The sequence below is a fragment of the Tenrec ecaudatus genome, chromosome 5 (assembly GCF_050624435.1).
Source record: "Tenrec ecaudatus isolate mTenEca1 chromosome 5, mTenEca1.hap1, whole genome shotgun sequence".
In the NCBI taxonomy this organism is placed as follows: Eukaryota; Metazoa; Chordata; class Mammalia; order Afrosoricida; family Tenrecidae; genus Tenrec; species Tenrec ecaudatus.
The window spans coordinates 26361005-26387442 of record NC_134534.1 but is presented as its reverse complement, the minus strand read 5'-3'; the positions used below and the strand labels follow the sequence as shown (position 1 = coordinate 26387442).

The 26438-nt window shown below is 37.0% G+C and overlaps 1 protein-coding gene across 3 annotated transcripts in view; it reads right to left on the bottom strand.

Moving 5' to 3' along the window:
* CSMD3 (CUB and Sushi multiple domains 3) overlaps positions 1–26438 on the bottom strand; it is a 1306760-nt gene that overhangs the window by 448361 nt on the left and 831961 nt on the right. For all 3 annotated transcript variants that reach the window (XM_075550585.1, XM_075550586.1, XM_075550587.1), the window contains 3 exons: positions 20856–21043; positions 15680–15868; positions 4844–4960 (listed from right to left, as the gene is read on the bottom strand). In XM_075550585.1, the coding sequence (XP_075406700.1) occupies positions 4844–4960; positions 15680–15868; positions 20856–21043 (494 nt within the window). The remainder of the gene's footprint in view (positions 1–4843; positions 4961–15679; positions 15869–20855; positions 21044–26438) is intronic.

The following is a 26438-nucleotide window of genomic DNA, read 5'->3' as shown; positions in this document are numbered from 1 at the left end:
GGAGGCTGTGCAATATAGAGAGAGACTAAAAACTGGATACTACAAAGCCAGAACACAACTGGAGGATAGTGAAATAGAAAAATAGAAAATTGAAAAGACACATATGGAAGATGTGAAGGCAATTTAGAGTTGTCAAAATGTAAGAATTCGTAGCAATTTTCATAAATATTTTGAAGATATAGATTTTTCTTCTTCAAACTATGCAGTAAACATTTCAGAATACATTTTGTTATATAGACATCAATGGATAATTCATGATAACTGTGTCAGAGATGAGGCAGACTCTGTTTCTTTATAAGAAAAATTCTAACAATTCTTTTAAGAGTTTCTGTGCACAGGTAGAAAAATTGTGTCATCTTACAGTAAAACATTTCATTTTAACATAGGAGTTTGAACTCTGACAGACTCATTTTGGGCTTAAGAAGATTTGCATCTCTATTAATTGCGCTAAACTCACTACCAGCCAGTCGGTTAAGACTCATAGCGACCTCACAGGAGAGTGAGGGTTCTCCTGTGGGTTTCTAAGGCCATAGATCCACTTCCATGGGAGTCGAGGGCGTCATCTTCCCCTTGCAAAGCAGTTGTTGGGTTCAAATGGATGACCTTGTGGCTAGCACCCAGATACATACCTCACTAGGTCACCAAGCTTATTTGTTTTATTGTACAGTCACTTTTATTTCTGGCCCCTTCTTAAGATGACAAATTGGAACTATCTGCTCATCAGTTCCTAATAAAGGTGAAATGATGCTTCGGCGAAAAAATCCTAGTTCATGTAATTTGCACTGTTCAAATACATCTTTAGATCTAAGGACACAATATAAAGTATAACTTGACCTGAGTATTAAGAACAACCCAAACTAATTTTAATAAAGCCAGCATGTACTACCTCTATCTTAGGCTAGCTAACCCTACATTAAAATGCCTAGATTTTTTTTTTTATTGATGAGCAGAGTGCAGAGTAGTATATGGCATACGTCTGTATCTCAAAAAAATAGAGTGGATAAGTCCTCCCTCAACACAAGAGTACTTTATTCTGATAATCTGACATTCTGTGATGCCCCCTTCCTGACATGATTTGTGAAGACAAAATAGGTGCATAAGCAAATGAAAGCTGATGGTACTCAGCTATGATATAGCGTCTGGGCCCAAAGTCTTGAGGATAAACAAGTGACCATCCAACTTAGAAGCAACAATGCCTACATGGAAGAAGCACACCAGCCTGTGTGATCATGAGGTGTTCATGGGATCAGGTCAGACATCTAAGATCCAGAACAAAATCATGCCCAATGTGAATGGGTTAGGGAGCATGAAATGGAGATCCAAAGCCCATCTGTAGACAACTGGAAATTCCCTCACAGAAGGGTCACATGGAAGAGACAAACTGGTTAGGGTGCAGTATAGCATCGATGAAACGCACAACTTTCCTCTAGTTCTTTAATGCTTCCTTCCCCAACTAGCATGACCTCAATTCTACCTTACAAATCAGATTAGACCAGAACATGCACACTGTTACAGATAAGAGCCACAATACAGGGAATCCAGAATAGATAAACCCCTCTGGGACCACATTGAGATTGGAGATATCAAGAGGATAAGGGGAAGGTGCAGGGAGAAGGAACATTGGTCACAAAGATCAACATATAACCCCCTTGCAGGGGGAGAAACAACAGAAAAGTGGGTGAAGGGGGACAGAGGATGATGTAAGATATGAACATAATAATCTACAATTTATCAATGGTTCATGAGGGAGGGAGGGTGAAAAATGAGGAGCTGATAGCAAGGGCTCAAGTAGAAAGAAAATGTTTTGAAAATTATGATGGCAGCATGTGTGTGGATGTGCTTGACACAATGGATGAATGTATGGATTGTGGTGAGATGTAAAAGCCCCAAATAAAAGTATTTAATTAAAAAAAACGACAGCAAAAAACAAATAGAATGGATAGGGGACCAATGGCAACACTTTTGTAATTAGCTGATCAAGTATACCAACAAATCTAACATTTGAGACACCAAACTGTATGTTGGCCAGTGTTATAAAAGTGTATAAAAAGATAACAAAATGAAGTTAATAATTATACAATTTAGGAATTAAGTACAACTATGCTTTAATGTTATACTACATTTTTGAAGCATGGCCTCATTTGCTACATGCTCCATGAAACCTTAGTGGCATGAAGCTCCCCGCACTGTAGCTATCAGATTCACTCAATACCTTTTGCATGAAGTAACCTGGAAATTTGCTTCCATAAAGATTTCAACCTAGAGCACACATGAGGCAATTTTATTAGGTCCTACAAATTCGCTGTAAATTGCAATCAGCTCAATGACACACAACAAAAACATCTTTTATACATTAATACTATGACGTGGCAGTGACAAAATTAAATGAAAGAGAACTTAGGAGCCAGGAACAGAAATAAAATATGTAGTGACTGACTGTAACATGCAGAGTTTATTTCAAGAAAACTACATTTTAAGAAGGTTATTGCTAAGCTGGAGCCCAAATGCAGAAAGGTGGTTAGAATGACGATGACAATGAACGTCTTACCTCTGATGAATAACTGAAGGCACTGGAGTATTCAGATTAAGAAGAAAAAGTTAGGGTGAAGTAAGGAGTTTGGGGGTTGAGAAAACTGGCGCACAGAATAGCGGATTGATGACGTCGAGGAGTTGGTTAGGACAGGCATTGAGTTGTTTTTTGTATAATTCCAGAGGGCAGAATAGAAATGCCAATGGTCAAATAATTTCTGAAACCTTTGAATTAGTATATTAGCACTTAGGAAGTTCTCCTAACTCCTAATTTTGTTTGCATCGTGGAGTTACTAAAATCAGGCAAGTTCATCAGGTTTATGGAATGCTCTAGAGAGCATTGGTGTGATGGGTAAAACGTTACCTGCAAGTTTCCTCCTGATTTTAAGTGATTATCCTTCATATAACTTTGACTTTGCTTTGGATTAGTTGTACTTCAAATAGACTTTGTTATCTCTTTAAGGAAATCTGCCTTCCCTGGGATGCAAATACAGATTTAATTAACACTTGCAACCTGCAAAGATGCAAAACCTTATGTGTTAATTAAACCTCTATTTACATAGCAAGCAACATGCGGCCTTCCATTTTCTTGGATTATCTAAGGAGTGTATTTTATAGTCTACTAACTCACTGCTCCTTGGAATACTAGGATGATTTGGTTAACTTCCACAAGGGATTCTGGTGGCTTGGTGATGAAGCATTCATCGGCTAAGTGAGAGGTCAGCAGTTTGAACCCATAAACTGTTCTACTGAGGAAAGATGTCACATGTTCGGGAAATACTTGCAGTCAGGAAACACCCATTGCTGTTCTGTTCTGTCCTGTCAGGTGGCTATGAGTTCAAGTCAATTCAATAGCAGTGGGTTGATTAATGTCCATCCAATAAACAACAACAACAAAAAAACAACAACCCAAACTCACTGCCATTGGCTTGATTCAGACCCACAGTGATCCTAAAAAGATGGGGTTGAACTGCCCCGTGGTCGTCCTAATCCAGCAAGCTTTGTGAGAGTAGGAAGCCTCATCTGTCTCCCCTGGAGTCATGGTGGATTTGACTTTTCTCAGTGCAGTTAGCAGCCTATCTTGAACCCACCATGTCTTCTAGTTTGCATTACAAAGAAACAACATTCCAGTTGACAAAGGTTTTGTCCTCATTCCATCTATTTAGTGCTGAAATAACCATTAACCATATTTTCCCTCAGTCTATTCTAATTAAACAAACAAAAATCTCACTTCTATTGAATCATGAAACAGTTCAAACTGACCCTGTTGAGCAGGGACAGTGAACTGCCCTGGTAGCTCCTTAGTTTCTAACCCTTCTCCAGAGGAGAAAGCCTCATCTTTCTCCTTACATTCTGATTACTCCATCACCATCAAAATACAATGTAAGTTATATAATCCTATCCCCGGAGAAAAAAATCATTCACTACAACTTAATTTAAGTTTGTAAAGCACAACTTTCAATTTCAAAACTTCAACACACTGTCCAAATTGCTATTCATTTTTTATTTTGTATGTATATGACTTATTTTTACATTTGCTCTTTGTAAAAATATCAAGTAGAGCAACATAACAACAGCACTGAAAAAAATCACACACACACACACACACACATGAATTCCTTTTAAAGAGTATTCCAGGTGAATAAACTTGATCTTTTATTTTGATGTAGCATGATGACTATTTTCCAATTCACAAATTACTTTGGTTGAATTATATTCTTGATTTGCTGGATTGTATGTATGAACCTATTTAGAACAGCAGGGCCTTCCGGCTATTGGTGGAAGGGACATTTTTTAATATCCACTGTATGCAGAAGAAAATCTTATACCCTATTTCAATGCTATGAAATATATATGCTGTTATATATTATGGAATTAGAGACATCGGCCCTTTTACAATGATGAAAGACATACGTGAGAATATATTTGTAATACATAAACATAAGCATTTGGTTCCAAAATTGGCATAAACATCTCACATCACCTTTGCCTTCCCATATTTACTTTTGCATTTCCCTTATAACACTGCCAAATATGAAAGCAGTCCTCTTTGATGCTTTGTTGGTACACAAATTACAAATAACATTAGTGTAATATAGCAAAAGAAAATTAGTACCTCATATGAAACCATAAACATATAAAAAACTAAATAGAATCCTCTGCAGCAGTTACTCAAATTGAACCTTATTTATTACATAAATTAGTCTTGATCTATGTCTGCTCATGCAAAATATTGTAAAGAACATAGAGATATAAAATAGACACAATGAAAATTCAGGACCTAACCCACTTATCATCACAAGAGGCATCTTACCTTTTCCATGGGTAACATCAACAGTCCATGTACAATTCAGAGAATTTGGGTAAAATTCAGGGTAGCCAGGAGATAAGATTGTTCCGCTTGGGCCTCTCACATCTCCGCCACATAAGGCTGAAAATACAAAGAAACACAGTCATGTGGTCAGTTCCAGTTAGAAAGGCAGAGACTGAAGAAATAACTTATCTCCTCCCATGAAGAAGGATGAATCCAATTATTTTCGCATTTGTGACTTCCTAGTGATAGCAGGGGTGTGTAAAGACCTTTCCTAGTGCCAGGAAACCATTCTGTTCATTGCAACTAGGGAAGGAAAAGGTACTTAGTAATCAACTCTGAGACCTAATGCAGGCCCCAAGAGAATGCAGCTCAAGTATCCAAATGGGACTTAGAAAAATGCACTTATACATTTCTAATTATCAGCAACATTTGCATAAATTGGTTGTGAATTAACTATGGGTAATTAATTGTGCGGCACCCCGCTTACTAATTAATAAAAGGCGAATGGGTACTAATAGGTGCCTGAAGAGTTATAAGATACTTTATAAGACTCCTTTATAAAAAGTGAAGTCACAAAATTTTGAAGACTGGTTCTGTGCTTCTGTAATTTCTTCAGAAACATCAAGAATGAAAAGGGATTTGGAGGCAGTAGATTGGGCAGCAGTTCCTTCTGTTGTGCGTAAGGTCACTATGAGGCAGGACTGATCCCCTGGCACCTGACAACAGTAAACGTTATATTCTAATGGAGCAGATGTCCACTCTTTATCTTAATCCCCTTGGAGAGGCCTGTGCTCTTGGACATGAGCAAGGGCAAGTGGTAATTGAACCTGCTGCCTTGTCTGCTTTGATTCTTGACCAACATACTGGGTATATTAGAAAGAGTAGCTTGGTTCTTATTATTCTTATCCATAATTTCTTTCCACTAGCAATGCTGACTTGGTGAAGAAGTAATCTACCTACAGGAAGTAGAAAGTTGGAAATTCCTAGAATTCCTTAAAATTATAGACTTGGAATTATTTATTAAAAAATAAGAAGCATACATTCCATTATTACTGCTTTTATTCCACCCAAAGCTTTAACCCATATGTCTCTTGGAGTAGTTGTATAGGCTGCAAGTCTTCAAAGTAAGCATGTACTTCCAAGAGATTTATTATCGAAACATTCCTAGTAAAGTGAGGTTTGCTGAACTAAACTTCTAAGCAGAGCTTCACTTTCCTTCACTGGTAACATTAATGAGCTTTTCCATCTATTTACTTTTTTTCATTTTGAATGTCATATTATGCCTTTTATAAGTAATGTACCATATATACTCGAGGATAAGTCAACCCAAATATCAGCCGAGGCACAAAAATTGTATAAAAATGTGCTGAAAATCTCTGCTTATTCTCGAGTATATACGGTAATCACACTGATTTGATCCCATCACAGTGATGAGTACATAGAGTGTCATTTACACTGTAAACTAAGCTCAAGACTCAGGGTCACACACAGGAAAGGGTGGGTTTGCCCCTGTGACTTTATAAGACTTTGGACAACGTACATTCTTCATGATAGCAGACTATTCACACCCTGGTCTATGGTCAGGAGGGGTTTACTAGACGCTTAATCAATTTGTATTTTTCCTTCTTTTTGTAAACAGAAACAACTATAAAATGTCTCAAAAAGGGAAATAAAATGATATTGCATTTTAACCTAATGAGATCTGCCCAAATAAACTTTACAGTGCAAAATAATAATGGATACACAAATGAAGAAACTCTTCTAAAATTTATTGTAGTGGTGACTGTACAACTTCTTGTGATATAACGGATCTATTGAAGTGTATGATATGTGAACTATATGCTAATAAAACATTTTTAAGGTCAGGCCAATGTAGATTATGTTCTAAAATTAATCACTTCGAAGTTATTAAAATACAAGACTATCTACAGCAACACAGAGAGGAGAGAAGCCGGATAAAGGCTGTGCACAAGCCAAGCAATCAAGCTCAAGTCTGTAACCCTGACTTGGAAGGAAACAACATGTCCCAGACCCTGATTGGAACTTAGCATCTCTGGAATGTAAGAACCTAAGTTTCTGTTTTTATAAAGACACCCCCTTGTGGAATTTCTGTTATGGCAGCACTAGTTAATGAAACACTAAGTAATACCAAAATATATATTTTTTAACTAGGGCTGGGTTATTCAACAATAGGTAACATATTATTATGGAAATATATGCTGTTATTTGAATATTATCAGGATGGCAAAATATACAGTAATTATAATGGCAAAAATATTATGGAATAGCAGCGATATCTGGTGGTAGAATGATTATGTGCTAGGCTGTTAACCACAAGGTCAGCAGTTCAAAACTATAATTTTCTCTGTGAAAGAAAGATAGGGATTTCTATTTCCATAAAGAGTTAGTCTTAGAAACCAACAGGGGCAGTTATATTTTGTCCTACAGGGTTACTATGAGTGACTTAACATACAATTGCATTTTAAAAAATAGCTACGACTAGTTTTTCACTAAATATAACATATGAAAAAACTTTGTATTGAATGAAATTTAAGGTAAGGCTGTGACTATTTACTATTTTTTAAGCCAAAATAGCCATGGAAATTACAATGTGACCAGTACATTCTTTACAATTTACCTATTTTGCCTCAATTAACTCCTATAACATCCTATGAAAAAAATCTGGTTACACGTGACAGAGCAAGTACTTAGAACTTGCATACAGTGTTTTGTCAGAGTTCATAATCTTAGACTCTTAAATTAAATAATCTTTTTTTTGTTCAAATTACATCTTACTTTCTAACAATTAATACCTAGGGACATACGTGATGATGCTTTTCGGTTAAGTTTAACGGGGTAGCAGCCCAAAAGGGGGTCAATTTAAGAATTCAAGGAGTTCATCTGTTTCTCAAAGACTGGCTTGTTCTTTTCAAATCACTTTCTTTTCGAGCACCGAATAGCCAACGTATCCGTGCCCTACTATCTGGTATTTTCAACTGGCTCATCTCTTCTCTAGTCTCATCAGTCCCTGGTTTTGAGCGTGAAACCATTTTCCACCCCCATCAGCCTTATTATTTACAACAACCTGGTACCTTTTCTAAAGGAGGCCATTATGCTGGCAAGTATTTTGAGTTACATTTGCTTTGAATGGGTTTTTCTTTGAACAAATACTAACAATTGATTTCATAGGCAGGGATCAATGCTGCTGTCACATAGGAATTGTGTTTATGTTCAATTAATTGTATAAGTGGTCAGGTTTTGCTTTTTTTACTGGATATTCTTAAAACCTGATGGTGTTTATGTCCTTATGTGCCTTCAGGTCATCTCCTATGAAGATGGTAGAAGCGTAAGAGCTAAACAGAAAGAGCCCATTGGGATCATGTATGAGAGTCCTGAATCATTAAGATGGAGATTTGCATTTCATATGTGACATTTTTGCCTTTGATTTTAGATGGACAAAGGAATGAATTATACAGTAATACACTGAGATGAAATCACTGCAAATGGAAATGCTGAGATTTTAGGTTAGAAGAATTCTCGACCCTTCCAACAGTAGACGCCATTAGAACCAAAGTGTCTGAGAGGGCTGCCCTGGATCTCCTGTTCTGGGTGGTCCCATCACCTCGCCTGCAGGAAGCTCCTTCTGCTCCTCTTTGCTTACTGATGACATGTATCTTTAAAGATACAGGTACTTATCCAACAGCATAATAGGTTTTCGTGGACTAAATAGAAAACTTACATATCAAACGAACCTTTAAAACTGCAATGATCTCAGCAAATGATAAAAAGTATGAAAAAAACTTAGTTATCTTGTAGGAAGACAAATAGCTGACAAAACAAAGTAAACCAACAGAAGACAAAAAAATTCTAACAAGAAAAATAAACAATATCATGACAAAGTCAGAGTGACCATCCAAAATCTGATATAAATTAACTTGTCTGGTAGCTTTCTTTTGAAGGGGTGGGGTCCTTTCGTATGTTTGCTGTCTTTTATCAATGCTTTTCAAATAAGAAAAATCCACTAGAGTTTTAGAATCACGATGCCCTCTGAAACGCTAACCCTTTGTAACTGTTCAGAGTGTAAAACACTCAACTACTCACTGCTGCAGAGTCGGTGCCGAGTCACCGGGACCTTGCAGGACAGGATAGAACCGCCTCAATGAGTTTGCTGGACTTTAATTCTTTTTTTAATTTAAATCATTTAATTGGGGGTGGGGTGAACTTTAATTCTTTATGGCAGCAGAACACCCCATCTCTGTCCTGGTGGTGTCAAACAGCTGGCCTATGCTAACCACTGAACCGTAGGCCACATTGTCCTGTTTGTGGTGCGTCTAAAACAGAAAACTTCCAGCTGAGGATTCAGCAAAATACTTTGAATATTGCAATGAAGTATGAAACATTCATTAACTATATATCCTATCATGATATTTTTCTACTCTCCTGGCCTATCTATTTTCCCCTCTTCGAAGTCTCTATTCATTGACATTGTGCAAACTTGTCTTCCAGGCACACTTGCATATTTCAAACTCTTGAATCTTAAACCTCATCCACATAGTCAGTTGCCACTTTTGCTTATGAATTAAATATTTCAGTTATATGGTCTAAATATGAGAACTGTTGATGTTTGAAATCTATTTTCCAAGTTTGGGTTCTGTAGCTAAGGACTTGGGTTACCTAAGTAAATCATATGGTTTCATTGGGTCTAAATATCCTTAAATAAATCATAGTCACGTTCTCTATAAAAAACAAACCGTAACACTTAGAGAGTGGAAAGAGGCTATACCAGGACAAAAGATGAAGATAGAATATTGTCCAAACGGGATATAATGGGCCACCATCTTTCGATGAAATAAAGTAACCATTTTAGTTAACAGTGTTTAAGTTTCTGAAGAGGTGCTTCCTATCAAGCATCTGCCACCAGTTTTACTTTCAGCATTCATGCCAACCTTGCACTTCTAACACATAGAAAACAGCACTTGTCTGTGCCTTTTTGCGGAAGGCTATCTTTGACATTTAGCATGCTGACCAAGGCAGAATGCTACCCTGAGTTCTCTTGTGTGGACTTCCTGTTGTCATCTTTGTAGGTGCTCGCAAGGCAATGTACAATGGAATGAACCACCGCCACGTCCTACTCCATCCTCACACCTCTCGTTATGTTGGAGCTCCTTGTTGCAAGCTCTGTATCGGTCCATTTTGTTGAAGGAGTTCCTCTCTTCACTGCCTTTCTATCTAACCAAGCATGGAAGCCTTCCTTAAAACCTTTCAAATCCCACTCCCCAAAAAGGCGCTGTTGAAATAGTCAAGTGTTAGCTCCAAGTGGCAAGTAAAATGTATGCATGTGTGTTTAATCTAACGTCTTTCATGCCAGAGCAACACAAAAGGCCAGTGTGGTTTAAAACCACCAGCTGCTCCAAAGCAACCAGCTGCTCCACAAGAGAAGAACGTGACCGTCAACTTCTGCACCGATTTACAGCCTTGGAAACACTACAAGGAAGCTCTGCTCTGTCTTAAAGGGCCTGTGTACCTTGGACTCAACTGGCAAAAATGGGAAATATGGTTCTCTTTGGTTTGACTCTTTAATCTTATGTGCCATGGGCTATTTTTTATCTTATGGGTCATAAACTATTTTTTTCAATACATATTGAGGAAACAGAAAGTGCACATAGCAAAATTATTGTTTTGTTTAGTATAATAAGGAAAATAGGAAAATGAATATTTTTTTAGCCCGGTTGACTAGAGCAACAAATCCAGCGACATTCATACGCATATAAGAGAGAGTTTTATATCAAAGAGTAATTGTATATTAAGAAAATATCCCAGCCAAGTCCAGATCAAGTCCATAAGGCAAATATTAGGCCATATGTCCAATACCAGCCTAGAAATTCTTCTTCAGACGCCTGCAACACAAGCCATGAAGATCTAGCCTGTGGAGTCTAGCCTGTCAATCAGGTCATAGACAATGATGCCTCTGTGTGGACACGGCCTTCTCCTGAGAATTCTGGGAACTCCTTGGAGGAGCCAGATGGAGACCTATGCCAGTGCTGAGATTCCTCCTTTGCTACTGAATCCACAAGACTTCCCACTCACTAGCCTGTGATCTTCCTGCATGCAGCATCATTGCATGTGTTGCATGAGTCTGAAGATGAATTTATAGACTGGTATCAGAGAAATATTGGACTTATGGACTTGATGTGGACTGGGCTGGGATGTTTTCTTAATATATAATCATTCTTTAATATAAAGATCTCTCTTATCTCTGGATTTGCTTTTCTAGTCAACCTGGACTAACATAAATACAATTATTATCTATTATCAAATCTACCAGCTGAAGAAAACCATAAGCAGTTTTTGTTCATGCTAAATAATCTATATACAGTGTCTACACAGTATAAGTAAATATCAATTTGGTGAATTGAAAGAAGGTTTTAGGATAGCAATTATTTCCTAAAATATTTATATAGAAAATAATAGAGTCTAGAAAAAGTAGAACTCAAGCCCAGCTGTTTTGTCCAGGGTCTGATCTTTAAAGATTGGTGAGGCATTTGATCAGCATAGTGGAGCGAGAGGCTAGGACATTCCAGGAGGAAAGAGCAACATTAATGATGGCAAAAGCCAAAATGGACATAATTAAAAATCACAATATTATAAGTATTTCCCCAAGGCTGTTGAAAAAATCATACTATTCATTTGTTCATTCATTTAAGGAAGATTCAATAGTAAAATAATACTTAAAAATAACATCAGAAATGGTAAATATTCTGGAGAACAATCTCAGCTGCAAGTAGTGGTGATTATTTTATACAGAGTTATTAGTGGGATCATGTTTAAGTGACAAGCACAAGAAATATGCTAATGAGTGATTCTATAGAAGACTGAAGTGTTAGGGAGAATAGAGAAGAAGCAGAGTAGGACGGTTGAGCAGGAGGATTGCCGCTCATTCATGAAGCAGAGCAAGCGCATGCGCGCAGCTGGCAGAGAAGGCATGAATGAGGAAGAGAGCTGAGGTGCGGAAAGCAGTCTGAGCCCAGGTCACCTAAGCCTCCTTAAGTTTTATCTTTGGATTTTATTTTGCCTGGAATGAAAAATAAAAGAATTCTCTAAGCAAGGTTATACCATAAGTTATATAAAAAAAGTTTAGTTTGGCTGCTCAGAAAAGTATACCGAGGAGATAAAGAGACGAATCAAAGAGACGAAGCACAGGTTTGAAAGTTAAGGTATCACATTGACTCTGCCATACAAGATGGAAACTCAAACATTTCTGATTTGAAGTTCAAGGCCCTTTACTCAATAAATAAGAAAAGATCATCAATTTACAAAGGATCAAGTTTCAATTCAGGAAGCCAAGTACCTTGCAAGTAAAATTGAATGTGAAGTACGACATTCATGTGAGATCATTGAGAACAAAATCCAATTCAACCCAATGGGACCGAGTTGATTCTGACTCACCAAATTCCTATAGGACAGAGTAGAACTGCCGCACAGATTTTCCCCAACTATAATATTGAATTGAAAATCTGCTGAAGAGAATAACATCCTTTACTATGTGAACTATATTCCAAGTATTTCTAAGTATTCAAAAAAGGGTTAAATTGCTATATTTTTTTCTATAAAACCCTTAAGAACATGTCATCACCGAGGGAAGAATTGCACATCTAGAATTGTGCTTGCATGTTAAAGAATGTTAGTACTATGGAGAATGTCAGTGGGAGGGGGTATAGAAGTGGGTGTGTGCAATTGAGCTGAATCAAGACTACTTGGACTTGAATCTTGGCTCTGACATTCGCTAGAAAAGTAATAGAGAGCTAGTTTCTCATTTTTTCTTTGCCAGCTTTTTCATCTCTGAATAATGATGGCAGTAATATTTTCCTAATAGTGTTCACTTCTAAAGAGAAAATAGGTTAAGGTATGTAAAGCATATAGAACAGCACTAACATGGTAAACAATACATATTAACATTGATTAATATTATTGTTATTACAGAACCTCACTGTCTGGTTAGTTTTCTCGGCCAGAGGCTGTGAAGTCAGGATAGTGGATGTGTGGCAGAGTGAAACATGTTGCTCCTAAGCATCTAGGCAACCTAGTCTAATCATGGTTAACTGTGTATTGATTTCCCCCCCTTTTGACCCCAAGGATTTTAGATCAGTTGCCACTCCTTAATAGGCTTAAATTAGAGGTCAGGCATAAGTCAGATCAGGTATTATGTGATAAGATGGCTGAGTTCAGTTCAATTTAATGAACAATTGTTAAGAGCTCATGGTTAGAGGCTAAGGCCAAAAACTGAAGAAAACTCGGTAGCTTAGTAGTTATGTGTTGACCTGCGAGCCGAATGGTCAGCAGTTCAAAATCACCAATAGCTCCATGGGACAAACAGCTTTCTACTCCCATAAACAGTCACAGTCTCCTAAACCCACTGGGGGGTCACTATGAATCACCATTGACTCAATGACAGGTTTTGGAAGGCCAGAATCTAGAATAGAATCTGTGTTTTGGGCCTGTTATCAGGAAAGACTGGTCCCTGGAAAAGCACATCATGCTTGGTAACGTAGACGGTAAGCAATAAAGAGGAATAGCATCAAAGACTAGATTAACCGTGGCTGCAACAATGTGATCAATCCTAACACTTCAGAGTGTTGTGCAGGACCAGGAAGTGTTTCACTCTACGGCTCCTGCAGTGGCCATGAGAGGAAACCAAAGTGACAGCAAAGTGGGATCCTGCCAAAAACAACTTCTAATGCTCTGAAACCGTAAGATGGAGCACTATGTAGACTTTGTCCAATTATACTCAGGGAAACAACGGGAATACAACATAAGAGGACAGATAATCTAGAGGTGCAAATTGATACAATCTGATCTTCAAAAAAGGAGTCTTTGGAAGACTACAGAAAGAAGACAATTGGAAAAGATGGTGTCTCCAGGCTCCAGAATTCTGGCTTCCATGATTGGGAATTTGGACTTTCATCTCTAGGCAGCTTAAAGTTATGAGGTATATTTGATGTAGATACAACCTGAAATAGCGTAGTGGGAAGGATAGTTTAGACTGAAAAAATTAGACAGTAGTTGCACTTGAGAAAGATAATGAGGGTCTGTGGTGTTTTCTGAAAAACTGGATAGATATTCACTTTTCTTATTAATAAAATCGAAGTCAGTCAACATACCTGGAGAATGTTCTTACTATATTAACCCTCACTATTTCTGATAACATGGTTTCTATAAATTTGCTTTCCTTAGGGACTTTCTCTTCACTCTTGCTGATCATATAACATCTTTAGGGTCTCCCTGAAGTGGTACCTAGACTGTACACCATTATCCTTTGTCTCAACTGCAGGGAGGGGCGCATAGGATGCCGGAGACCAGTTATCACCGGACCCTTCTCCTTTGAGTCAGTAACTCCTGCAGGCGTGGGTCAATCCAAGACTTTTTCTGAGAATGATCTAATCTGAACAACAAGCAGAACTCTCATTAGTCTTTGATCCTGAAGAGAAGGCCAAATACACCTTCATCACCTTGAGAGTGTGCTCAGTCCTGAGAACTTCCCACATGAAAGAAAAGCAAAGCCTAGATACAGCTGAAGATAACTGTGTCCATACACAGAGGACAGCTGAGATGATTCTAGAAAATATTTCAGGTTTGCTCGTAATTTTCACAATTAGGTGTGAGATCATGCCATCACGGCTTTTCCTACAATGTGAATAATTCAATCACAAATTTTGCTTTTATTATTGTGTTAAACTATTTAGAGTTGAGTTTCTGTCACTTACAATCACAAGAGTGCTAACTAATATGCATATCATTGTACCAAAGACAAGGAGGCTGAGCTGATTTTTCTTTTCAATCTTGTTGTGACAACAAATTGGCCTAACATTTTTACTTTAAAAATGATATTGCTGATAGCACTTGAAGGTTTAACCAGAAAGAAAGGGAAAAATGTTCTCTTCTACATTGAAAAGAAGTATAGAAGTTACAAATAGTGCCATACACAGAAATAAACATGCAAAATTAAATTATGCAGACCAAACCACAAGCTCACTGCCTTCCAGTAGATTCTGACTCAGAGAAGGAAACCCTATAGGAGGGAGTAGAACTGCCCCTGTGGGGTTCCGAGACTCTAACTCTTTAGGGGAATCGAACGTCTTTCTATTCATCTCTATTCTGCAGAGTTGTTCATGGTCTGCACTGCTGACCTTGAAGTTAGCAGCCGGATGCGTGGCCCCTGTGCTTTAACCATGCATAGGTATACATTATGTGTGGTGTTGACAGAACAAGTGGGATGCATATCCTGATGTTAGGGAAAGTAATTTCTTCCACAGCACTCCCTTTTGTACCTTTGAACATAAACACTTCCAATTTATTATCTGGGAAACAAAGGCGTAGCAATGACACTAGCACGGGAGTTTTTACAACGAGGAATCACAGGCTGTCTGGACAAACTACTGTGAAGTGATATAGCTGGGTAAAACATGTGAAGGGTTGACTGGTCTGCCATTTGGAATTGAAGATACTGCATTCCAAGATAAGAGACAAAGGCCACAGCATTTCAAATGCACTCATTTCAAAGCAACTTAACATTTTAATGCAATTTTGTTGAGTTTAAATACAATATGTATTCAAAATGATTATATCAACATGTTTAAAACAATTCACTTGCCATCCTCCTTAATTATCAGTACTTCCCATTTTCTTTATTATCAGTTTGACAACATAATTGCCAACTTTTTGCTAATCTTTAAAGAATAAAGCATATTAATATTTATAAATGTATAAAGTCTAGGCTAATTTTTCTCTCTCTGGTTTGTTGATATATCAGCATGTTTTGCATATTGGATGAGTTCTTACCATCACAAGTGGGGAGCGGATGACTCCACCAGTGGTTTTTTTCACATAGAAGGGGCTCTTCGTGACTCAGTCTGTATCCCGGGTCACAACTAAAGGAAACAGTGGACCCAATGGAGAAATCGTGACCATAGCGACGGCCGTGCACTGGTATGCCAGGATCCAAGCAAGAATACGTGTTCACGATAACACCTGGGAGACAAAGGAAATACAACACTCAGTAGGTTAGGGTGGCATATTTTTGAGATTTCAAAAAGGCAATCTTGTGTTTTCTTGAGAAATAAAAGATAATCAGGAGGTCACATAGACATTTTGGGGAAACTGAAAACTCCATTGATGAAAATAAGTCCAGGAAAGTTGGGCCAGGAAATGATGTTTTCCATCGTGAGAGAGCACCTGCTGGTGCTCTGAGCAAAGCCACGGCTGGCCTGTGAAAATTCCTTTAAGAAATCTTATCTTTTCTACCCTACAGCCCTGATGTTGCCGCTCCAGGCACTATTGTTCCTTTCATTCAGAGAGCACTGAAAATTTATATGATGTGAGTTCCTCAGCGAGGCCCAGACTCCCATTGTGATGAGGCATACATTGAAGATCACAAACTTCTTTAGAAAGGGGGAAAGGTGTGGGAACCCTGCCTTCCGACGCGGTTATGGCCTAAGTGGAGGGTATGTTGAGAAACAGTCACTTTACAGCTTGATGTATTTCGCTAATATACTGATTTTTAATTTACCCTTCTACATATAACATAATAATATGAAATAGTACACTATATTTAATTTTGTTTAATTTTCTAGATAACTTCTGAATTTGATATTTATCATTTTAATAGGAATCATATTTATTTATTTTTTTATTTTTATTATTATTTTTTTTTATGTTGGGAGAGTGGAGGGTGAGTGGGTTGGAAAGGGGGAACTGATTACAAGGATCCACATGTGACCTCTTCCCTGGGAGAGGGACAGCAGAGAAGGGGGGAAGGGAGACCCCGAATAGGGCAAGATATGACAAAACAACGATGTATAAATTACCAAGGGCATATGAGGGAGGGGGGAAGGGGGAGGGAGGAGGGGAAAAAAAAGAGGACCTGATGCAAGGGGCTTAAGTGGAGAGCAAATGCCTTGAGAATGATTGGGGCAGGGAATGTATGGATGTGCTTTATACAATTGATGTATGTATATGTATGGATTGTGGTAAGAGTTGTATGAGTCCCTAATAAAATGTAAAAGAAGAAAAGAGAAAAAAATGATTAGGGCAAAGACTGTACAGATGTGCTTTATACAATTGATGTATGTATATATATGAACTGTGAAAAGAATTGTATGAGCCCCAATAAATTGTTAAAATTAAAAAAAAAGAGTTGTAAGAGCCCCCCAATAAAATTGTGTAAGAAAAAGAAAAAGAAAAAAAAAAGGAATCATATTTAAAAGAAAACATATTCCAGAATCTTGCCAAGGAACCTCCTAATTACACCAGAATTTTTCTAAATAAAATACCCTAATTGCTTTTGCAGCCACTTCTCTGGGCTATCAGGAGTCTGTCATGTAATGCGGTCCGCTTAGCAATAATTTCTCTTGCGATTTACAATCCTTACTGCTGCCCCTGACAACCTGAGTGCGCTTTCCCCTTCAGGCCTGGTTTCACAAATGTGGCTCTATTGTCATTTCAGACTAGATAATTCTTTATTGTGGGGAACCGGCCTGTTTGTTACAAGCTGCTTACCTGCATTCTTGTACTCTACCTAAAGAAACCAATACCAATCCCCAGTGTGGCAACCAAAGAGATATCTAGATGTCAAATAGTCCCTGTGGGCAAAATTGCCCAGGCATGGTCTGATCTGCACAGCAGGTGAAAACGTATAGCACAGAACTATCTTATTTTCCCTTATACTTTCTTTTTTAGTACCTTCAAAGTTATGTACTTATATTGAAAGAACACGCACAGAGAATGCATCTATTTGTATTAGCTACCTGATTTCAAAGAGAAGCTAAATCAATACTAAAAACAAAAAAAGGATGTTTTGAGGGTTTTGCAATGAACAAGAAGAAACAAAGCATTTAATGAATGTAAACTGATGATCTTCTCCGTAGTGTTTCCACAGTTCACAATCAAATATTAAAAAAATTAAAAATTACAGGAAGATTTATATATACTTAAGATGTACCTGTCTTTTTCAAAGTTAAACGTCCATTTTAAGTATTTGTGTAGCTCCTCTTAAAAAATAGGTAACCAATGCAAATAGTACAAATTTTCTTATGTGAATATTGTTCATAAATTTAGATATACTACAGGAAAATATATATCCATATACACATTTGATTTTATTTAAATATTTCTGTTTATTTAGTGGGAAAATATCCCAAACCAGTTGTATTTTCTCTTCAGCATAACTACTTTGGCCTAATAAATTCCTCTTCTAAGTCACTCTGACTTTTTTTTTTCCTTTAGTCTCAAACCTGTAAAACTCACCCATTTTTGAATCTCTGTCATTCTATTTTTCTCCACAAAGTATTTATCAAATATACTCTCTCTATTGAATAGTATAATAATCCTTTTTACTATTTCCCTTACATATCTATGGCCTTCATCAAAGTCCATAAAATAATAACATGTATCCTTTCTGACAAAGTTTCTCCTGCCGGGTCTGTTTTGCGCAGCTGGATGGTTCAGTAGACTCCACGTTGCACTGTTAAACTACAGGTCAGCACTTCGAGCCCAGCAGCCCCCCTGAGAGGGTAAAAAAGAGATTTCTTCCCACTCCTGTACAGATTTGCAGCTTTGGAAATCCACATTGGCAGTGTGTACATAACAAGTTCTAATATTAATGGAAGTTGGAAGCTGTGTCTTCTCATTTCGAGTCATGCGACATCAGCAAATGAAGGTCCCACAGTTTGACTCCATCCATGTCATTCAGCTCTACTTTGAGGAGCCAGATCTTCGCTAATTTTATTTTGAGTGTTCCCGATCTGAGGGGCTCATCTTGTCTCTATATCGAAAATGCTCTTGTATTCAGAGGCTAATCAGGCGGAATGAGACAGCTTCTTCCTTCTTTGTGTCTGTTCCTCGTCTGAAAGGTCTGCTGAAACCTGTTCTTCCCGGTCTTTGAAACACAGGCGGAGCTTCCAGTGTCCTAAGCCACCAGAGACCAACAGACGGACAGAGGAGAAGGGGAGTATATCTATAGAAGATGCATTAAAAGGAATCTTTGGTGATGGATCTTTGTGTCGACGTTTGTATTTTCTGTCTCTATCGCTTCGATGTTTTCTCTCCAATGTTTATATATCTGAGAAGATTTCAAACGATCCAACAACATTGTAATTGTAAAATAATCCAACGTGAGAAAAAAATAGGTGTGTGATGTTGGAGTTCATCTCACAATTGTAAGCCAGTCACGTGACTGACTGAATACCAATTCAAGAAAGTGATCTTTTGAAATCCTGGCCGGGATTGAGCAAAGCCAGATCACGCGTGTCCCTAATCAACAGAGACACCCTCCCGGCCCGGAGGTCCCGTCTCTCCTCAGGCCCTGGCTCTCTCTAATAATTTGGAGTAGGTCAACAAGGTGACTAACTTGCTGACTGCAGGTATCCATTTGAGCTGGATTTCTCGTTTGTATCCCTCATTTGGTTTGTTTTTGTAACAAAAGCACAAGCGCTATCATTTATTGAGTGATTACTGCATGGCGACCCATGTGCTGACACTCTGCACGCATGTTTCATTGAATCCTTTAAACAACCGCCCTGAGTCTGGCAAACGAAAGAGATCGTAGACCTGTGTGGCGCGGGATTGAATGTGATTTACTGGGCACAGAGGAGCACAATGTTAAACACTGTATGCCTGCAGGGTATTTGTGGGAATTAATTGCTAGTAAGAATTCTAACGATGAATTTTGAACTAGATTACAACAGATGACTCATTATGACTCAGTTTTACAATTATATGTGAAAAGAAAAGTAATAGAACCCACAAATATATGTGAAACTAAAGAGATCAATTTAGATTTTCTAATTTGAATTACCAAGTATGTACAGATTGGCTTGTTATGTTTGCACTGGTTGGTAGATACTAGGCCTCCTTGTCTCGTGCTCCAGACAAGCAAAAGTAATTAAATAATAGTGTGGGTGAGAATATTAAGGAGATACAATGACTATATATTGGTTACTGTTTTAAAACACAGAAATCTATTAAACATATTTACTGAAGAAAGTCATTCAACATATATCAAAACTGGTGAGTTTTAAATGCAGAAACAATGTATTCTGTTATGTGAGAAAAGAATAGAATACATAAAGAAATAATATAAGATCTACACATCTGCTCTTGATATCAAGTCAAATATCTTGCAATAATCCTCTGGTTTAATTTTAGGTCCATTCACCAAAAGAGAGTTTTTATACAAAAGTACATGGCAGTACATGTCCAGATTAATGTGTGTGTATGTGGATTTCTACATGGCCACACCCATACATAATATGTGGTACATCCCTGCACAGGCAAATACATAAATGGTTATAAGTAGAAGATATTTCCTTTTGTGTATATATCAGCATCACATAACATTTGTATGTTTTATAAATTTAAAATTTTTAAACTTTTTTAAAACAAATTAAGTTAAGAGATTAATATAAATTGATTCCAACACTGGATTCTAGGTTGTTTCAATATGATATTTGACCAGTTTTGCTAATCTGATTTGAATGTATATGTTAGGTTTTTCTTTTTACTGTTAATGCAATTTTCAAGGTTTCAGACAAGACACTACAACTGGATATTTTAAATGGAAAATGTTTTCATTTTGATGAGTAAATTATTACAGAATGATTGAAGTATTAAATGAATCCACAAACAAGATATTACTGTTCATGCATCAGTCTCAGACTGACATTCGCTGCATTGTATATTTTTTAGAATGGTACACAATGATTATATGAAATCATTTGTAAGAGTTATAATTTGATATCTCTGACATTTCACTATTATTTCTCTTCAAAATAATTTATTGTTGAACGCTATAAAATTTAATAGAGACTGTAGGTTTGAATCCATTAGCATTCTCATAGACCAAGGGAAGCTTTGATGTTTTTAATAAAATAAAACTACTGGTTCTTTTATTGATATGATAGTAATATCAAATGTAGAGAAAATCTGAGGTAGAATTCAAAGAAAACTTGGTATTACTTACTTTCATAATGGATTTTGAAACCATTGTTAGAACGGCTGTTGTCTGTTGTAAATAGAAGATATATGAAATTGCTGCTACTAAATAGGAACTGGGGCACCTGCGTGCCATTGTATGATCCCAGCAGCGGTGACAGGAGATTGGGCCCATCGTGAACTTCCAGAACATCATAATTCAGCTCGGTCTGAAATCTAAGGTGAAGAAAAAAACTTTATTAGTATAATACTATTTGAAAATGTAATGTTTTGCATCATATTTATATTACTAATTTTTATCATCTTATTTAATACTTTTTCTTTAACTTATCTAATACACATTATATAATTTACGATCCCATGTGTTGTGAATACCAATATTGAAAGCTCTAAGCATAGGGGAAAATATAATTTAAAACTATATTACCATATGTGTTTTATATGTTGTAGACTACACGCATTAAAAAAGAGTCTTTTCATGGACCAAACAAGTCTGGAAACACCTTTTTTTAATTTCTCATTTCTTGTGTAAAACTATAATTTATACATATATTTTATTCAGAGAAGCAGATTCTTATTTTAAAATCATATATATTTCCCACTTGATTTCCATTTTCAGCTGGTTTATTTTTGCAAATCTGGTTTGGATATTCTAAGCCTTGTATACTTGCAGTTTGTTTTTCAAAACAGTGATTTTAATTATCAGTAGGCAATAATGTTTAGTTGTGTTGTACATAAGGTCGATGTATGACTTGGAACTGAGTTGAAGAGACCTATCAGGTAATAATGCTATAGTAAGTTTATTAAGTGCCTACAACTGGACAACATACCTTATGCTATGTGCATTCATTCATGTAATCATTGCACTCAAAATCAAATTCACTATCATTGAGTCAATTCTGACATATGGTAAGCCTATAGAATTGCCATCGTGGAGTCAGAATCTGTAGCTCTTTACAGAAATCGAAAGGCACATCTCTCTCTTGTGAAGTGGCCAGTGGTTTTGAACTTCTGACCCTCAGGTTAGCAGCCCAAACACATAACCCACTACACCACAGCTCCAATCAGTACACTAAAATTGCTCCTATTATTATATTCACTTTGCAAATAAGAAAATTGATGCCTGCCTTCAGGACTTAAATAGTATTACATGTTCCTAAAAGACAGAGTAAAACTAACTTCACGTTTTGCAGACTCTAACCACTATGATATGGTGACTGATTTTATGGTTAGAAATCTTGGTTGTTATTGCTGCTGTAAGTGTCCTGATGGGTCAAAGACGTGCCTTGCCAGGAAGTGGAAGAATGGTGGTTTGAATTTGTCAGTGATTCACTGGGCGAAAAGATCTGTATTCTGTGCCCGTGAAGATTACAACCTAGCAAATCCAGTGCAGCACTTCTACCCTGACCAATAGTGTTGGTATGAGTCAGCATTGATACAAGGGCACACATCAACAATAACACACTTTGCTGCTATTACTTTAGTTGTTTAAAGGTACAATTTCCTAAACTACACAGAACATATATTGGTAAAACAGTTTTTTCACCCTAAAACTTGAAGGTTATACCCAATTCTGAATCAAGATTAGAGATTTCATCTTATTCCCTTGCCAAGAAGAGATAGTCCTTGCACTAACTTTACAAAGATTGTCCTACAGATATTTCAGATTTTAGAATACATATTTCTACAGGAAAACCTTTCTCTACCATGCTTGACATTACAGTGCACAGTTGTCCGTACAGTGATTTACTTTGCTGTGTGTGTGACACACATCACAGTTGAGCTTGCTGGTTTCATAGTTGTCTTTCAAAGGTTATATCTGTTCCATGATGCAGAGTAGTGTCTGTTTTCTCAATGCTTTGCATTTAGCAGCATTCAATAAAACTAAGTGAATAAATGAAAGGACTAACGAATTTTTTGGCAAAAATATTTTTGCATTCCTTAAAGGAGCTACAGGCTTAAAAAAATATACACTGTAGTGGTGAAGAAGGCTGATGGTGCCCAGCTAAATATAGCATCTGGGGACTTAAAGGCTTGAAAGTAAATGAGCAGCCATCTAGCTCAGAAGCAACAAAACCCACATGGAAGCAGCACACCAACATGTGTGATCAGGAAGGGCCGAGGGTACCAGGTTTCAAGCACCAAAGATGTGTGTGTGTGTTGGGGGGGTGTCATATCGTGAATGAGGGGAGCACATGATGGGGCCCAATGGCAATGCCCATCTGTAGACAACTAGACATCCCTTGCAGAGGGGTAGTGGGGAGGAGATGAGTCCTCAGGATGCAGTGTAGCAATAACAAAACTCACAACTTTCCTCTAGTTCTTAAACGCTTCCATCCCCCAACTATCATGATCCCAATTATACCTTGCAAACCCAGTGAGACCAGAGGATGCACAATGGTACAGATGGGAACTGGAAGCACAGGGAATCTAGGACAGATGAACACCTCAGGACCAGCGGTGAGAGTGGTGATAGTGGGAGGGAAGGGGGATTAGAAAGGGGGAACCAATCACGCGGATCTACATAGAACCTCCTCTCTGGGGGTGGGCAACAGAAAAGTGGGCGAAGGGAGACACCGGGCAGTATAAGATAAGATAAAACAATAATTTATAAATTTTAAGGGTTCATGAGGGAGGGGGGAATGAGGAGGGAGCGGGAGGGAAAAAAGGAAAACGAGGAGCTGATGCCAGGAACCCAAGCAGAAGGCGAATTTTGAGAATGATGAGGGCAACAAATGTATAAGTGGGCTTTACACAATTGATGTATGTATGGATTGTAATTGTGCATGAGCCCCAATAAAATGATTTATAAAATACACACTGTATACATTTAGGTGCTTCAGTGTTAATAATGAATTCTTAACTTTTAAAATAAGCTATCTTCATATTTTTCAGTATTCATTTCTGTAACTGCCTCAATTATTAAATTTTCTCAGTTGTAATATGTACACATTTTCTGTGACTTTTATTATTGTACCTATGAATATCTCAATAAATAATGTGATTATAAGCTATATTATTACTAAAAAAAAGCAGAGCAGTAACTCAAAACCTGTTAAAACACATGTACTGAGAACTATCAAAATGGATAACTTTTTCAAAACTGGAAAATCTATTTCATTATAAAATCTGCAACATAATTGCCAACATGATAAATATCAGTCAAAATTAATATACAATATTATCTAATGAGCACATTTGAAATATTTAAATTGTATGGCATTTGCATATCTTGCTAGGCTTATATTAAAGCAAGTTATTTTTATAAGGCTTACTTTAAGTTTTACAATTTTGAATACACTGCATTTGTCTAAAGTAACATTTATCATAAAAGTGAAGAAAAGTATATGTGGGAAAGCACAATGTCCTTTTAATAAATGATGAGGCCGTTATCCACTGTGAATCCATGATTTTGTTACTTTGGAGTCAATCTATTCTCAGTTTTCAAATTGGAATTCCACTTTGATAGCTCATCATCTGACAAAGACCAAATTAAAATGCACAGAAGAGTCAGAGATTACTTTGAGTTGAAACATAAAGGGATTAATTCTTAATAGAACACCAACATTAAATGTGATATAGAGAACATTGTTCAGTGGGCGTGAATCGTTAAAAAGAAAACCATCACAGATTTGCCCTTAGGAACTATAAAAATACATTATAATAACAAGAGAAATGGGAAAGGACTACACAATAATTTGAATCGGTTTCATTTTGTGTTTTAAGAGAGTTGAATAAACTTCTCATAAACTGCCCCATTCAAGTGTTCATTTCTTTATGATATGAACATATTTTGATAAGTGAACAGCATTATCACTAGATGATATTAAAAATATAAAATCAGATTATCTTTTGCTCACTTTTTGTTCTCTTTGTAAATGTCCTTGTCTTAATAAAACCTGTCCTGAAATAAAATTTTTAATTCAGTTTAAAACAGAAAAGAAAAAATGCTCTATGAAAGAAGTGATATTGGTATTCTGAAATTAGAGATTTAAGAATAGAAAAAGAACAGAAAAACACACCAAAGTTGCTTAAAAGTGCTGACTTAGAATACCAAAGTGCAGAAACTAAGAGGGAAACAAATGTTGGTTGTAATCTGAGATTAAGACTTGATAAACATCTGGGTATTATATGATATTATACTATACTATACTATACTATACTCTATTATATTATAAGGGTAGTTAATCAATACAAAAGTGTTTATTGGTGTTGTCATTATACCAATTTTGTTTTGTCCCTGATATGAAATCATGTCCTATAAAATTCCAGTGACTTAAGCTACTGTAAGAGAAAATCTCAAGAAACCAGCCAGCAAATGGCTAATATATTGGTTGAATATTTGCTAATTATAATGATGTATTTATATTTTTCAGAATATTAATGTCAATCTTTTGCTACCCTTGAGAATATAGAAAAATTCAAAATTTTCTATGTCACAATCCAAATTATATTCTCTGATTTTTTAAAAATCATTGCAAACCATATTCATTGGATATTCTTCCTTAATAGGAGAAAGTAAGTGGTTTTAGTCTGTATCACATACCATTCATTTTTTGGAAGTTAATTTTTAAAATCATCAGAGTGAGAGGCATGGCTTCACATAAAGTGGCCAGAAGAGAAGGCCTGGGGGCGGGGTAGGGGCGGGGCGGGGAAAATGCACTCAATGGCAGACTTTGTTCCCAATCAAGCTACTTTGCAGCCTCTTTTGGGTTTTCAGAGATGACATGCTTATTTATTTATTAAAGATGATTAATGACTCTTATGAACCAAACAGGGGCGCTTTTTAACAGAAATCTGAAGATTGTGCTAATAAACCATTAGCTAATCTTCTTGTAATGTGATTGAATGTATAAACAGATTGATAAAACGGGATGCAAGCGTATGAAAGGATTTTAAAAGTTGGCTATAGTTTGAGTCTACTGAAGGGAGCGAAAAGATTTCACTCTTAAGAGAACAAGGTTCACGTTCAATGGGGAAGATGTGAAAAACATGAAAGGAAAGGCAAGGTCCAACCCCGCTCGTACTTCCAGCATACAATGAAGATTACAGATGGAGATGGATTTAGGATGAAAGGAGACCAGAAAAATACAGTTAATCGTTCTGTTTATGGGGATTACCAAGAAATGTTCGGGCAGTGAAGCTTCATTGAATGTTAAGTTACTGCGGATTGTGTAATGATCCTCTTTGGCTATCTTTCCTTGTGTGAGTGGCTTTCTTGGCAATGAGAAGGGTTCCATAGGAATGGTGATGTTGAAAGATTATAGCAGTATTGGTATCTTTCACGCAGTAGTTTTGGGAGCAAGAATTCAGAGTTAGAAATGAATATAAAAATCCATTGGAATTCTCTACAAATTTGTTGAAGACCCGGATGTCTCATAAGGAGCCTTGGTGGCATAGTGGGTTACTTATTAGGCTGCTAACTGCAAGGTCACCTATCCAAACCAACCAATCAGTGGTGGGAGAGATACGGTTTTCTGCTCTAATAGGGATTTAGCCTCTGCGGTGCTTTGCTCCATTTTGCATGGGTCCCAATGACTTGGCCCAATCAATGACAACAAACAATAGCCCCCATTATACACCCTTCATGGTCACAGAAGAGTCCTAGGAG